The 15,639-nt window shown below is 52.4% G+C and overlaps 1 protein-coding gene across 1 annotated transcript; it reads right to left on the reverse strand.

Moving 5' to 3' along the window:
* Positions 1-6,306: 6,306 nt before the first annotated feature.
* Positions 6,307-14,565, reverse strand: DUSP7 (dual specificity phosphatase 7). Its single transcript, XM_064432463.1, has 3 exons — positions 13,881-14,565; positions 11,195-11,623; positions 6,307-8,697 (listed from the first exon to the last, which is right to left on the reverse strand). Exons 1-3 carry the CDS (start codon positions 14,290-14,292, stop codon positions 8,390-8,392), a joined length of 1,149 nt encoding a protein of 382 aa, XP_064288533.1. The 5' UTR covers positions 14,293-14,565; the 3' UTR covers positions 6,307-8,389.
* Between the last annotated feature and the right edge of the window lie 1,074 nt (positions 14,566-15,639).

The following is a 15,639-nucleotide window of genomic DNA, read 5'->3' on the forward strand; positions in this document are numbered from 1 at the left end:
GGCTGATTGCTTCAGATAATGGCATCAAGTGAACACGTCGGACACTGAGCAGCACGATTAGTTCCCACAAAGACTGGGCAGTAATGAGAGTGGTTAAAGACAGGTAATGAGTGGGTGGCACCTGTCAGCTTCATAATGCAGATTATAATTTGTTTATTACTCTTGCTGCTGCTTTCACTGCTGTTGGAATGCAATTAATTAATAGCACTGATGAGCCCTGCTCAGTATCTGTCATCCCTGACCTACAAACATCCCAGGGCTGCCAAGCACAAGCAGTAGCACTGGACATGTGGTGGCACCACATGGACAGCAGGAAGGATCCCACAGGTCAAGGAGAAAAGTTAAGCATTTGATAAACAAACCCAAATGCTTCCCCACAAGGAACAGGCTTACAGAAATTCTGGAGATTCAAGAACCATCATCCAGAGTTTTGTTGACCGGAAACTGAAAGCATTGGTTCTGTGTCAGGAGTGCACACTGGCAAACTGCAGGTTCAAACATGACTGACTTTGTTTTATTAAAAGTATCAATATTTTTAAGTCTTGCTTCATGCACACACTCGTCATGCACCTCTGTCCACTTTCACCAGATTTAAACTAGACTGGATATTTCTCTAAGTTGCCTGAGCAGCTGGCAACACAGGAAAGTAACAAGCTGGCTGCTGTGGGCTTTTTCAGATACAGGGGTTCTGCAGATCCCCCTTATTTGAACCCCCAACAGCATGGCACCACTGCCTTCAGCATGTCCTGCTGCAGCACTCGCAGGATGGAGGCAACCAGGGTGAGCTGAGAGCCTCAGCCTCACTGACTTTCAATAACAGCTCCCCTCCCCAAACCACTTAAATCCTTCCCCTTGCAAAGAAAAACACACCACAGGGACATAAATAAAAACCAGCGGTGAACTTCAGCACTGAACTGCACTATCAGTGCATGTTTGGGCACAAGCTCATGCCCACTGAAGTCAGCAGAAGTTTGGAAAGACAAAACACCTCCCACACAAAGGAGAGACAGAGGAAGCAGTCAGAGCTGCCAGGCAGATAAACTGCCTGTCAGAACAGGCTTGGACTGTCCTAGCAGGAAGATGTCCAATGAGAGGGAAAGCTATTTGGGGAATGAATGAATAGTGAAGCTTCTTGTTACAAAAAAAAAAAAAAAAAAATCCACAAGACTTTCCCAAACATTTCTTGCTCTCAGCTTTCTGCCAAGAGGATGCAAGGCCAAGACATGCAGGAGCCTGCCTGAACCTCCAGCAGAGGATCACTCAAAGACAACAGCTGGAATGGGGACAGAGGGAAGGTGAGGAATGAAAGAGGACACAGAGATGAAGCTGACAGCAGAGCTGATCTTTGTTCTGTCAGAGGACAGGGCAGCTTTCTGCAGGCTCAGCACCCTGAATCCCATCAAACTCTCCTCCAGCACCTCGCATTGCAGAGCTCTGAGAGGATCCTGCCTGGACCATTGCCTGCTCCAAGCAGCAAGGAATCAGCCACCCAGGGAGAGGAAATGGCAAATTTAGAGTAAGACCCAAACAAATTGCATCACTGGAGCAGGGCTGTAAATCTTTCACCAGGTACTGAGCACTTCAGTGCCAGGATAAATGCATGGGGAAATGATGGGCTCAATTCAGAGCCACATTGGTAAAAGGAAGAGGAGTGCTAATCCCTCTAACTGCACCCCCTCATACATAATGCAATTCAAAATTTCCCATACAGAAAAATGCTGTGCTTTTAGGATGCAATCAAATCTCAAAGCTCAGTTTCCCCTGGCACAGTGCTTCCACTAATGCCAGATCAGTGACCAGGGTCTCGCCAACGCACCAGTCTGCTCCCTCCCATTTTTTGCAGGGCTTATCACAACAATTCACCTCCTGGAAGAAAGCAAGGCAAAACCACAAGTCAAACTGAAGCAGTTCTTTACAAGAAAATGAAAGAAAATAGAAGAAAAAGACAACACAGACCAGAAACAAAGAGTAAATCTCATGAAAGCCAAACCCCAAATCATGAAGAATCTCCCCCTGAGGCAGTGATGGGAGATGAGAAGAGCAGAATGCCCGATTGCAGAGACTTTCAAAATAAAGCAGTGAAAAACCCAGCAAATGGCTTTACATAAGCCAGATGTTTCTCTAGGGAAAGAAAGTAGGAACATAAATCTGTCTGGATTCCCCTTTTCCCCCAGACTTGGGTCCCTCATCAGATATTTCTTAGAACCCTACATGCTCTTGGATCCCTTGTACCACTGAGCAGCACAGAAGTGGCACACATATCCCCTCCAAACCTCCCCTTAGCACAGCAGGTCTCCATTTCCAACACATCCCACTGTCTCTGAGAGGAATCCAACGTCCCTTCTCCTACAGAAGGACCACAGCTTTGCAGGAGCCACTGCCACGTGAGATCACCTCAACTCCCAATCATTTGAAGAAACAGAAGGCAGTGTAGAAACCAGGGAAAGGAAATAAGGATAATGCAGAACAAGACCAATGTCAGCGATGAGCACAATTAGTGGGGGAGAAAGAAAGGCCAGCAAAGCACTGGTGGTCTCGCCTTGCAGCAGGCAGACGCGGGGGATCTGCACTGCCCCAGCACCGAGGGGTCCACACAGTCCATGGAGGCCAGGTCCCAGCAGTCCAGGGCCAGCCAGCCAGCTCGGGCAGCTGCTCCTGCTGCAGGAGTCATTCCCAACCCATAATTAAACCCCAACCCTTGACAGAGCCACCAAAGCTGAACCACAGCTTCCGCCCTGACCCAGCTCCCTCCCCAAACCCAGGATGGTGGCACAGCAGAGCAGGGCACCAGGGAGGAGCCCAGAGACTCCAGAAACTTGCAGTTCCTTCATGAGCAGCTCCCAGTCTCTCACAGTGGTGTCACCTCCATTGCAGGCTGAAGGATTTGGTTGGTTTAGAGCCTTCCTCCTTGAGCTCCTCATCCTCTACAGGACCCAGGCACTGTGATGGCCACGAGCCTTTCAGGCCTCCCCAGGCCACCGGTCAGGGCCCCCTCAGGTGGCACCTGACATGTCACAGCAGCCGGTGGGGAGGCACAGCCCCAAGTGTCTGTCACTGCCCACGCTGGGGACAGCTGTCCTGAGGCTGGACACCGATCACTGCTTGCCTCATGGTTTCCCCCTCATGGCTCCCCCTCACAGTTTCCCACCTCACGCTTTCCTGCCTCACGGTTCCCCCCTCATGGTTTCCCGCCTCATGATTTCCCTCCGCATGGTTCCCCTCATGGTTTCCCACCTCACAGTTTCCCCCCTCATGATTTTCCCCCTCATGATGTTCCCCCTCATGATTTCCCCCCTCATGGTTTCCCACCTCACAGTTTCCCCTGTCCTGGTTTCCCACCTCATGGTTTTCCGCCTCATGGTTTCCTGCCTCACAGTTTTCCCCCTCACGGTTTCCCCCCCTCACAGTTTTCCCCCTCATGGTTCCCCCCCTCATGGTTTCCCGCCAGTTTGTGGCAGTTCCCCCGCAGAGGCCACAGAAGCGGCTGCTGGGCCTGGAGCATGGCCCCCAGAGAGCAGCCACGTTTGGTGCTGACGCACCTGGCAGGTGCGGCAGCCTGGAGCCCGGGCCTGTTGGTGATACAGCAAGAGGCCAGAGGACAGCGCCATTGGAGAGGGGAACTGTGCAGTTGGAATAAAGGGACTCGCAGGAACAGGACGTGGAGGCTGGATGGGACTCCCAGGAGTTGCTGTTCCTGGTGAACAACCCCTTGCGCACCCTCTCACCACATTTAGCCAGCCCAGCACTCCACAATGAACAGACAGATTTGAGGAAGCACGGGAGCAAATGGCAGAAAATCCAGAAGTGAGCCCATTTTCACACACATTCCAAGCAGCCCAGAGCACAACTATCACAGCCTGTGCCAGTAAATACAGGGATGTGTTTATCAGCTGAACTATTTGTGTGCCTTTACAACACTGCAAATAGCCTGATTTCCTCCCATAAAGGATAAAACAAGAATGTAACAGCCCACAAATAACCTGGTTACCTTGGAAATGTGAGCACCCAAACTCAGATGGCAGCAGGAAGCGTCTGCTTTTCCACGTGTGTCTCTGGGTGTCGCAAGAGCAGGCAAGTGCAGAGCTGCAAAGGTTGACTTGCATCACGCTCAGGATGTGTTTGATGCCACACCAAGGGAAGGGCAGACACAAGCAAGAGGAAAAAAGCTACAAGTAAGCACAAAGACCCTTCCCTGAGCTTGTGTCCTGCTCACAGGGCTCCTGATGTTGGGCTTCCAGCGGGGAATTGCAGAAGCTTAGCTTTGTGCTTTTGCCATGACTTGAAATGGAGAGAGAAACTTTTTGAAAGCACCTGGGACCTGTGGACCCTTAACTGTTCAAATGAGTTAAGATAAAGTCATACATGGGGGAAAAAAACCCCAAAAGATAAATTCCCACTCATATCACCTGAGGGCTTGTGACATCACATGTGAAAACCCAGGGACCGATCTCTCTGCCCAGGCAAATTATTGGGTTTTGGAGAGTAGAACACCACAGAGCATCTTACAAACATCTCATCTGGAATCAATGGGTTAACCGAGGAGCTTCTCCCTGCTGCGTGTGGGAAGCTCTATCTCCTTGCCAAATTCCACTGCTCTGAACATAACCAGCTTTCTCACTCAGCCTGTGCTCCTACGCTCAGCTAGTGCTCGTGCCTGCCTCTGCAAGGGAGTGTAGACAGACCCCACGCTCTCTTTTTCCTCTGTAACTATTTCTCCAGCACTGCTCCTTGCCTGATGTCAGTTCTCTTCTCCTCACTGAATTTCAGGACATCAGGTCTCCAAGGAAACCCTTCCAAGATTTGTAAAACACTGATGGGCTGAAGACCAGCCAGGCTGGCTGCTCCTTGCTGCTGAGGCCAGGCAGCTTGGAAAAAGCTCCTGTGCGTCCTGTTTGCAAGTGGCAGGGTGATTTTCAGACGAGTAATCTCCTTTGTTTGGCAACAGGGCTTTTGAGTGCCACAGTGCCAGGACACTCACAGCATGACCCAGAATCAGGGATCAGGTCCCCAGGAGCTGCCTGGTGGCTCCCTGCACACCAGCTCTTCCTCCAAGGCCACAGCACACAGCAGCTGTGCTGCTGCAGACAGCCACAACTCAGCTACCACACAAATGTGCTTACAATGCTAAGTCTGAATATCCTGCTGCACACCTTAGCAGAAAACCCTGAGAGGAAATTAGATGGAAGCAAATACAGCCACACACCTGACAAGCTGTTCTGCACTCCTTCAGTGCACAGCCAGCCTCCAGCAGTTTCCCATCTTCCTCAAGAGCTACTCTACCATGTAATTACAGGGGAAAACCTAAAGGTCTTCTTTCCCCTGCAAACCAGGTAGATTTTTGTTTGTTTAGCCACAAACAGCCCTCCAAATCAATACATAGATTCCCATCATGGAGTCCAGGAGTAAACAAACTCATGCACACACTTGCTTGGCTCTTGCTTCAAACTCTACCCCCCACCTCTGCACCCACTAGCCTGAGCTGCTTCTGGAATAAAACTACCTGTCTTTTGTGCCCAGACCCTGGGATTAGAACAAGATGACATGTACACTTACTGAGGGACTGCACAATTGAATAGTCATTTAATTTCTTGCCATTCAGGTTAAAACAAGGAATGCAGGGGGAACCCCACTCCTGTCCAGCTACAGACAGAGCCACAGGGAGCCACAGCTCCCTTACATAGGCTGCACTCAGATGTTTAGAGCCACATTTCACCCTAAAGCACCCTCATCAGCCCCTCCAGATTCCCCACAAAGCAAGCAGGGAGCACAGGGAGACACAGCACAGCCCAAGTGTAACACACACAGCACCCCCTTCCCCAGGGATGCAGGAGAGGGCTCCAGCTCTTCCAGAGCCCCAGGATAACCCATCAGGTGGTTGCCCACAAGCCCCTGACTTCTTGCTTTCCTACCAAAGTAAAGTCTGCTAACACAACAGTTGTGGGCAAGGCCTTGCAATGCCTTTGTAGGCCAGGCTTAAACAGCGAACAAAAGTGTCTTTAGTTTATCTATTTATTTTTGGCACTGAGGAATGGCTGGGGTCAAAGCCAGTCCCATTCTCAAGCTGTTCTTTGTTCTCCAGTTTATCCAATACCCCCTATCCCTCTCCTCGCCCGCCCACCTCCCCCTCTCCATTTTACCACAGGTCTTAAAAATTAAGCTGTGCATGAAACCAAACACCACACTTGAACACAGCCCAGCAAATGCTCTCCATGGTCACAGAAGGATCCTAATCGACCATAAAAAATGGATAAGAGCAGCATGCCCTTATATGGGCAGAGGCTAGACAAGGATCTGACACAAACATCATTTTTAAAGAAAAAATAATATTTATTTGCAATATAAACAAAGTCCCAATATTGGATCAGTATATATAGGGTCACTAATTTTCCTTCATAACTCAGAAAGCAGAACCATTCCTCACTAACAAGCTCTCATTTGTACTAATCAGAAGATGCATCTTATTTTTTTCCTTTAAAGAATAAAGATCACTAACAGCACAGGAAGCCTTTACAAACCAGCTTAGCTGTAATGCAATAGAGATGCACTGTCAAAAAATCCCTGAAAAAATAAATTCCTCCATGAGGTAAGATGCAATTAGGATATTCTCAATTTTCTCACTCACAACCGTACGCCCATTCTCCCTTCCAATGACCCACAATCCCAACATTGTGGCAAACAAAGCCCAACAAACAAACAAAAAACAACCAGAAAACAAGAAACAGGAGCTCATTCCAACATTCTGATAACATCTTTAACAAAAAGAACAGTTTCAGGATGTGACAGCATCAAACATTCCTCCAGATGGAGATTTTTTTTTATGATTATTTTTTATTTTTCTTGAAAAAAGTACAAAAAACTGGATATTTAGAAAAAAATCCGTGGCTTTTTTTTTTTTTTTTTCACTTACATGAGAGTTAAAGTGGACAGGGAGGGGGGAGAAAGGAGGGACTACATTGCAGCCAATAAAGAAATCTCTAAATCCGTTCTGCCCTCCTCCCAGAAATTATTACCACTTCCTCCCCTCCCAGCTTGGTAAAAGGAGTTTGCCAAACACTAGCCAGAAATACATACAAGTCTTCTCAGAATAGAAGGCACGGCATAAAGTTATTCGAAAGAGGAAGAAAAAAAATCAGAACCTCTGTTGAAAGCTCCAATCATCTCAGAATTTGCCAGTTAATATATATATTCATATATATATATATATATAAAAATTCTCTGTTACAATGCTCTCCTCATCATTTCCACACCTCTTCACTCCCCTCACGCGCTCCGTGCGTGGCGGTTGAGTCCTGTCCCGCCACACAATCCTCGCTCTGCTCCAGGCGCTCGCTGCGTTCCCCCTCCACCCCGCACACGTGGGAAAGAATCCAGTGTGCACAAGAAACGCCAGCACTGCAACTACCTTCTGGACTCGGGAAGCTGGAATGGTTTCGGGCCAGCTGGATGACGTTAAATCAGTCAACAGGCAGCAGAGAATGAAGCCGGGCTCAGACATGCTTCTACCAACTCTGGAGGCTACGAGAGTTTTACCTCTGGCAATAGCAAACAGTGTTTTTGGCAGGGGTGGCATTAAAAAAAAAGCTTGCGGCTTAGTCACCTTGGCTGAATCAGTGCAGAGTTTGTGATTGTGAGTGCAGGAGTGGTGAAGGGGTTGCGTTTAAGCCCAACTGGCCTTCACACATAACAAAGCTTCCTACCAGATGCTAACAACAACAGCAGCAGCATGTATCTCTCTCTGGAGTACCCAGTAATATGCCAGGACATACCAAGGCTTCACAAAGTGTGCAAAATGCATTTGGTCAATATAAACATTTGATTAAAAAAAATAATAAATGATCAAACAAGAAACAGAATAAAATACTGGTTTTGCAACCTGGTCTGTACAAACAGTCAAGAACTTACATATCTAAAAAGAGTTTGAACCCAAAGCTCGAGTAAGATCTACCTTTCTTATTTTTCTTTTTAAATCAAAAAAGTAAACTTGGGTTTTAAAACAGTCTTGGCCCAACACCTTTTGTTCAAGGTTTCCAAGTGCATAAATCTCCTCATTTTCCACAGCAAGCTAACCCCTGGTAGCTCTTCACACGTGTGCGTGTTCTGACAGTCTCAATGGACCCAGGAAAGCGGTTATTGCCGGTGACAGCTGCGTCCGAAACGCTGTAACATCGCCCGTGTTAAATAACCCCCTGTAAAAACACTACCTCTTCAAACCACTTGGATCAGGATACTTAGTGAGCGGCATTAGCCTTCCTAAAGCAGCGACCAGGCACCTCTGCCCAGAGAAGCTACTCATCTCAGAGCTGCCTGGCTAGACAGATATTTTCCTAAGAGTTGAAATACTCAAGAGAAGCGATTCGATGCTCGAGTTCCCGACCAGGCAGCGTCCTCTTCATGTGGACTCCAGAGTGTTCAGCTGGAACAGGTTGTGGTTGGTGGGGGTGGTGAAGTAGAGCTGTTCACTGGGCGAGCGGTTGTCACAGGGGCTGTTGAGTCCCAGAGTCCTCTCAAAGTCCAGGAGTTGGCCCATGAAGTTAAAGTTTGGGGAAATGTTGGATTTTTTCCTTTTCACAAAGTCATAGGCATCGTTCAGGGACAAGTTGAGTTTTTGCATCAAGTAGGCGACAGTGACTGTTACAGACCGGCTGATGCCAGCGAGGCAGTGAACAAGGATCCCACACTTCTTGGAACGGGCCTCATCTGAAACAAGACAAGGGGAAGGGGGAGTCTATTATTCTGCACCAAAACCACATTGCTTTGGAGCAGGGCCAGGTGGCAGCTGCAAGCTCCCAGCACCACGACAACTGCCAGAACTGGATCCCCTGCCCCTAGTGACACCATCCCACATCCCTTGGACACCCACATCTCTCCCCACAGGGCTCCTGCGATATCCCTGCTGCATGGCAAAAGTGCACATCCCCAGCAAGGCCAAGCATCTCATGTGCTTGAGAAGTATCAATCAAGTCTAGCAACACATCTCTTGCCTAGGGAACACCAGTACCCTCTACTCAAGAGAGATGGACTAACCCACAGGAGGCAGCTGAAGCTGGAAACAACAGCTCCACGGAGATGCTGGTGGCTGGGCACAGCACACCCACCCCAACTCCAATTAAACCAGGGAAGGCTGTGCACTCAGGGCAAGGCTGCAGCCCAGCACCACATGAGCTATTCTCTTCTGCTGTTCCTGTCCTCCTACCACTAGAAAGTTACATGAATGCAGCCAATGCCAATTTAAGTGGAGTCTGAAGTGCAGGAACTTCCCTTATTGTGAAATTGTTCTTTAGGATCGACAGAAATGCACTTCACCACAAACAAACGCTTGTGTTGGAGGAGGCTCTCAGGATGAATGGTAGCGGGAAGCAGGAATGCAGGCTGGACCAAAAAATGGCGAGAGAACAGCAGCGAAATTTCCCCTCCCTTGCCACCAACTGCAAAGCACACACACACTCATTGTCTCTCGCACAGCCGGAACAGCGTGATCCCTTTATGAATTGACATCTCAGTGCTGAAAGAGGGACACGCCACTGAGAGCACTGAATGCACGCAAGTACCCAGCACTGCTTCTACTTCTGGGCAGCCCTATTTGAAGTCAGTCATTTGACTGAGAGCTTGGCGGGGAGCGAAAAAGTGGCAGGAGAAAGAGGATCCTCGGGCAAAGCCGGAGGTAAGAGACACTCTGGCACCCTAAGTGCAGGGAAGGGCAAAGAAGAAGCACGCAAAACAAAAATCCAGACCCAAGCCACAACAGGTTTTCTGCCCAGCCTCCAAAACCAGGCAAGAATTTCCAGAAGGGTGGGCAATCACCGCCCAGTGTACCCAGCCCTCCCCCCAGGCTCTCCCGTTCAACATTTTTCCAGACATTTTTGCCTTTCATCTGACCTGCACAGCATTTCTTGGTGTTTGGTTTTAGAGTGAGGTAATCCTCCATTTCCTGTCATTAACTGGAAAGCACAAGCTCGGTGTTCACAGAGACATGGGCTGACTGCAGCAGACAGATCCCAAATGCCACATGTCAGCAGGGACAGTGTACCTCACCCCTGACGTTTAACACCCTGCTCATGCAGGAAGTGCAGATGGGACATCAGACAAGTCCCTGTTGCCACACTGAAGCAGCAGCTTCTGACCACAGTCATGTTACTGGAGGGCAGAAGCTGGGGGCACAGGAGAGCATGTGGGAATCAGGGTTTCTGTCAGCTGAAGAGCAGCCAAGGATCCACCACTGCTCTGCCCCATTTCAGGCCTGACAGCATAGCAAGCACAAACTATGGGGTCTGAAATGGGCTGCACAGGCTTCAGTCTGCAGGCAAAGGTCCCCCTCTCCTTTACCCATATAAGTGTTTGTAATCAGACATGAAGCCACGGGGCTTTTAATAGTTAACGGTGATATTACTGCCTGTGCCATTCACCCCCATAAAACAGAGCTGATTAGGCTAATGACTATTGTGAGCAAACAGCACAGGTCAGCCTGGGAGTGTACAGCCCTGTTCAACCCAACATACACTTCCCATAGAATAAGAAGCAATTCTCAAAGTCAAGGCTGGCCTGAAAGAAGAGATCTTCCTTCCTGAACCCCACCACCACCAGCCAAAACTGTGGCAGGGGCAGCCTACAGAGCAGTTTTTCCATCCAAACTCTGCAGTAGAATTATAATCACTAACTCATTGTGTTGACACTTACCTTAGGAGAAGTATCCATACAAGGAGTTAGTTATGCTAGGGTGACTTACAGCAGGATCCCAACTAGACTAGCAAATCCCCTCAGGAAAACACACACACACACACACACACTCCCTGATTTTAACCACATTTGGGGCTAAGGAACTGCTGGCACCAGTCACACTAAAGCAGCTCCCACTCCCAAGCAGAGCAGGCAGAGGAGCTCCCCACTGCCTGGGTTCAGCCATTCCACAGCAGCGCAAATCCCCACAAAAAGGGCAAGAGGCAGCAGGGCCAGGCCAACCACTTGCAGGTAGCTCGGCTGAGGTGCTGCAAAAGGGCTGAATTTTGGAAGGGGAGGCTTCCCTGAACACAGCCAGGGTGAGATGCACCAGATGTGCCACCTCACAGCGTGACACTCGGCTGCTGAGCAGATGCTGTGCCCCAGAGAGGTGAGGCTGCAGACAGCAGCAGCCCTGGGAAGCGGCACACCACATTCCCAAGCGGTGAGTATGAAAAGAGATGTTCTGCCAACTACCTACCAATGAAAGCAATGGCCTCGGGAAAGAACTGCGAGAGGTTCTGGCTCCAGTGATCTGAGATGGGGATCTGCTTGTACTTGAACTCTCCGTCGTGCTCAAACATGTTTGGCAGGTTAGGAGTCACATTCAGGATGTATTTAATGCCGTATTTGCCCAGGACGTCCAAGTTGGTGGAATCTTTGGCACAGCCCAGGTACAGGTAGGGTAGGATCTGGACTGGAAAGGCAGGCTGATTGTTCGGGATGGGGCTCCCGTCCGACTCCGTGGCACTGCTGGGCTCCCTGTCGGATTCGCCATCCGAGCAGTCGGAACTTATCCGCAGCCCTCCCAGGCCAAGGACTGATGCTGGGGGAGAGTTGCTGGGTGAGGAGCTGTCAAGGTTCGTCTCGCAGTGCTCGGAATATTCAGTCTGAAACTTGTTAAAGCCACCTGGGAAGGGGGAAAGGAGAGAGGGAAGGGGATAGGCAGAGAGAAAAAAAAAAAGATGCTTTAATCTTCAGAATGGGAAATCCTTCTACCTGTGAACATATGTTGCTCAGAAAGTCTTTACCAGAAAGAAGCTGGTATCCCTTCAACTTCACAGCAAGAAAAGCATGCCCCTGCTCCCTTATCTTCCCTGGGCAAACTGATACTGAGCAAATGGGTCCCAGGAGAGCAAGGAGTGGTTCTTACAAAGTTCAATATTGCTTGTGAAAAATAGAGCCAAATCTCAATCACAAAAGAAAGAAACATCTATAAGTACAATCAATGCCAAGACACAATCTCACCTTGCTAGCCTCTCAAAAATAAGGGTCTGAGGCAGTTTAGGCAAAAGCTATTATGCCACTTAGAGAGAAAAGTATCCATGTCTGAAAAGACAGGTCAGGGACATCCACCACATACCCACCCCAGGCACTAAAACCCAACGAAATTATTCACCTCCAAGCAGGAAAAAAAAGACCCTAAGTTTTGTCACAGAGTGATCCTCACAATTATTTTATCTCTGCAAAATAGGTTTTGCAACAGAGCAATGTCACAGGTTTGTTCTTCACCCAAACCACAGCAGGAGCAGAGGAATGGGACCCTTCATGTCTGCCCCAAAGACTTTTTCTCCGGCTCTTCAGCTCGGGAAGGAAGGCAGAGGCAGGGAAGCAAAAACCCCACCGATCTACCTCCTTTCCAGGCGGTATTAAAGCGGAGCTCAGCCATCGCGATCTGACACTGACAAATGGTTTAATTAGAAAGGGCTCCTGGAAACTTCGTTAGTGGGTTCGGCGGTTGTGGCGGGGTCACTGAGCAGGACAGACAGCTCCTGCCACATCCATTCATGAAAAAGGCCCGTCCTCGCCCTCCTCCTCCCCCCGCGCCGCCAGACAGCGCCGAGGAGCCATTTTGGAATTTTAATTAGAAACATTTCCCACCGAGGCTCCCGGAAAAAGGCAGAGAAAGGGGCTCAGCTCCTCCCCTGCCCATCGGGGAGAGCTTAGGAGTAACTTTAAACCCGCTCCTTCCTGCTGGGGATGAGGCCGACGGGGAGAGAAGCGGGAACGCAAAGCGAGGGAGCAGCGGAGCCCATGGGGAAACCCCAAACCGGGATGGGATGATGGGATGGGAGATCCCACGGACAGGGATGGGAGGCTCGAGGGGGGAATGGGATCAACCCCCGAGCTGGCCCCTCACCACGCTTTGGAAGGAGGCGAGTGCGGGCTGCGCAGCCCCGAGGGCTGGTCCCCAAATACCTGCCTGTCCCCCTGCCGCCCCACTCCGCCACCAGGGGCTTCCCCGGCTCCCCAAAAAAGAGTCTATCAAGGAACAGCCGTGTTTTTTAAAGAGCCGCAAGTGGTAACTTTCTTGACCACTCTCCCCCACACACGCTCCCCCGCTCTCCTGTTATTCCTGCCTCAAAGCCGCCACCCAGCGACCGGACTGGGAGCGCTGGGAGGATGGGAAGGGTCCCAGCAGCCCAGCTGCGGGCTCTGCTCAGCCCGCTGCGATCTTTCAAAATGGCCAAAAAAACCCCAAAACCCCAAAGCACCCCCAGCCCTGGCGGAGGGGCGTGTGGGGGTTCGGCTCCCCTGCAGCGCAGCTCCCCGCTCCCCATCGCCCTGTCCCGGGGGAGCAGCCGGGCTGCCCTCTCCCAGACCGGCGGCACTGCCTGGCAAAGGGGGAGGAAAACCCAAGCGAGGGCTTTTTGGTTACGTTGGGAGATAAAATAAAAACAGAGAAGGACTCTCCTGCCCCGCAAAATCCGGCCATTCCTCCCGGAGGGCTGGAGAGGAGCCTGGTGCCGGCGCGGGTCAGCCCCGAAAGGCTCCCCCGGGGAGCGGGGCAGCGCAGCCGGGATCGGCCTGGGACGGGGCAGCGCCGGAGGGGCCGCTGGGGGCTCCTCCCGCCGCCACCGGGGAGCCGACGCAGGAAGAAGCGGGGCGCTCCCGGCCGCTTCCAGCCTGCGACCATTTTGTGCGGGGGATTAAAGCGGGATGCAGAGGAGGGAGGAAAAAAAAAAAAAAAAAAAAAAAAACAGAGAAAAATAAAAATAAATCAGGCAGAACGGATGAGGGAATGAAGCAAAACGAGTCAGCCACCTCCGTGCGAGCAGGGGATGGGCACCCTAGGGATGCAGCGGCCGGCCAGGGGCTGCGCAGCGGGACACGGACGAGGGCTGCGGGAGCGGGACGAGGCTGGAACAGAGTGAGGGGCACCTCACCTTTCAGGTAATAGGCTTTGCAGCCGTCATCGCGCAGCTTCTGGAGCAGGAGCCCCAGCACGGAGGTGGCGGCACCGCTGTCCTGCCAGTCGGCGGTGGCCTCGTCGTAGAGCAGCACCGTGTCGGCCTTGCAGCGCTTCACGAAGCGCTCCTTATCCTCGTGGTTGGGGATGATGGAGCGGATGGGCAGGTTGCCCTTCTTGAGGCGGCGCAGCATGAGCCCGGGGATGGCCAGGTTGATGGCCGTCTCGATGTGCGAGCTCTCGAAGAGCTCGTGGGGGCGGCAGTCGAGCAGCAGCAGCGAGCGGCCGCCGCCCGACTCCAGCTCCTCCTGCAGCCACTCCGCGCTCTTGCACGGCATCGCCGCAGCCATGGGCGCCCGCGGGGAGCTCCCCCAGACCTGCGTTTTCATGGGGCTCGGCAGCGGCGGCCGCCAGCGCCCGGCCCGCCGGCCACCCACGCGGCGTCCGGACGCGGCCCCGCTCCGCTGGGTCGGTCTTGCGCTGCGCCGGACGCGGCTCCGCTCAGCACGGCCGTGGGTGCGCGGTATCTGCGGCCCGGAGCGCGGCGGCCCCCGCTCTGCCCTACGCGCTGCGCCCCATGCCGGCGGCCTCAATTAAAGCGGCGCTCGGCCGGCGGCTCGGCGAGTCATGCCTCGGGAGGCGGGGCGGCGGCGGGACCGGCGGCTCGGCCCCGCCCCGCGCCGGCCGCGCACACGCCGGCCCCGCCCCCCACGCGGGCCCGCCCACCGCTCCACCGCGGCCAATGAGGCGCGGCGAGGGGAGCGGGACAGCCCAAATATGGGCAGGGGCGGGGTCGTGGCGGGGGCAGAGCGCGGGAAGGGCCGCGGGGCACCGGGCACCGGGTACCGGGTACCTGCACCGGGCACTGGATACCGGGCACCGGGCACCGGGTACCGGGCACTGGGTACCTGCAACGGGCACCGAGCACGGCACCGGGCACTGGGTGCCGGGTACGGGGCACCGAGCACGGCACCAGACACCGGGCACGGCACTGGGCACTGGGTACCGGGCACCGGGCACTGGGTACCGGGCACCGGCACCAGGCACCTGCACCTGCACCAGGCACGGCACCGGGCACCGGGTACCTGCAACGGGCACCGGGCACTGGGTGCCGGGCACCGGGTACCGGGCACCGAGCACGGCACCAGACACCGGGCACGGCACAGGGCACTGGGTACCGGGCACCGAGCACGGCACCTGCCACCGGGCACCGGGCACGGGGCACAGCACCGGGCACGGGGCACAGCACCGGGCACGGCACCCGGCACGGCACGGCCCGCCGGGGCTGACCCTGGGCGCTCCGGGGTCGGGCAGTGAAGTGACCCAGCCCGCGTGGGTTCTGAGTGGGTCGTGCCCAGCCCTGTTTGGTCTTTGACAGGAACTCGCAGTTCCAAAATAAAATCGACCGAGACTCATTAAGCCTCCGCATTGCCTTTCGTTCTCAGAGTGAGCTACAACATAGATGTTTTTATCCGTGCATCCTTGTTTATTTTTAGAGTATCTTCCCTGATGGTATCCACTACTATAAATACAAACCTTTTGTGCTGCAACACTAGCATTTCAAGACAGGAATGTAACTGGAGGCACCCTTTGCTTTCCTTCCATCTTTTACATTCCTTCTCATGTGAATCAGTCCTCTGGTACCAGAAGTTTTCCGTGCCTCACACAAACTGTTCCTGTTACAAAATAGATTTGATCTTTCTCTTTTTAATGAGCAGGATGACATTAAAAATGTG

The sequence above is a fragment of the Passer domesticus genome, chromosome 9, assembly GCF_036417665.1.
Source record: "Passer domesticus isolate bPasDom1 chromosome 9, bPasDom1.hap1, whole genome shotgun sequence".
NCBI classification, from domain to species: domain Eukaryota; kingdom Metazoa; phylum Chordata; class Aves; order Passeriformes; family Passeridae; genus Passer; species Passer domesticus.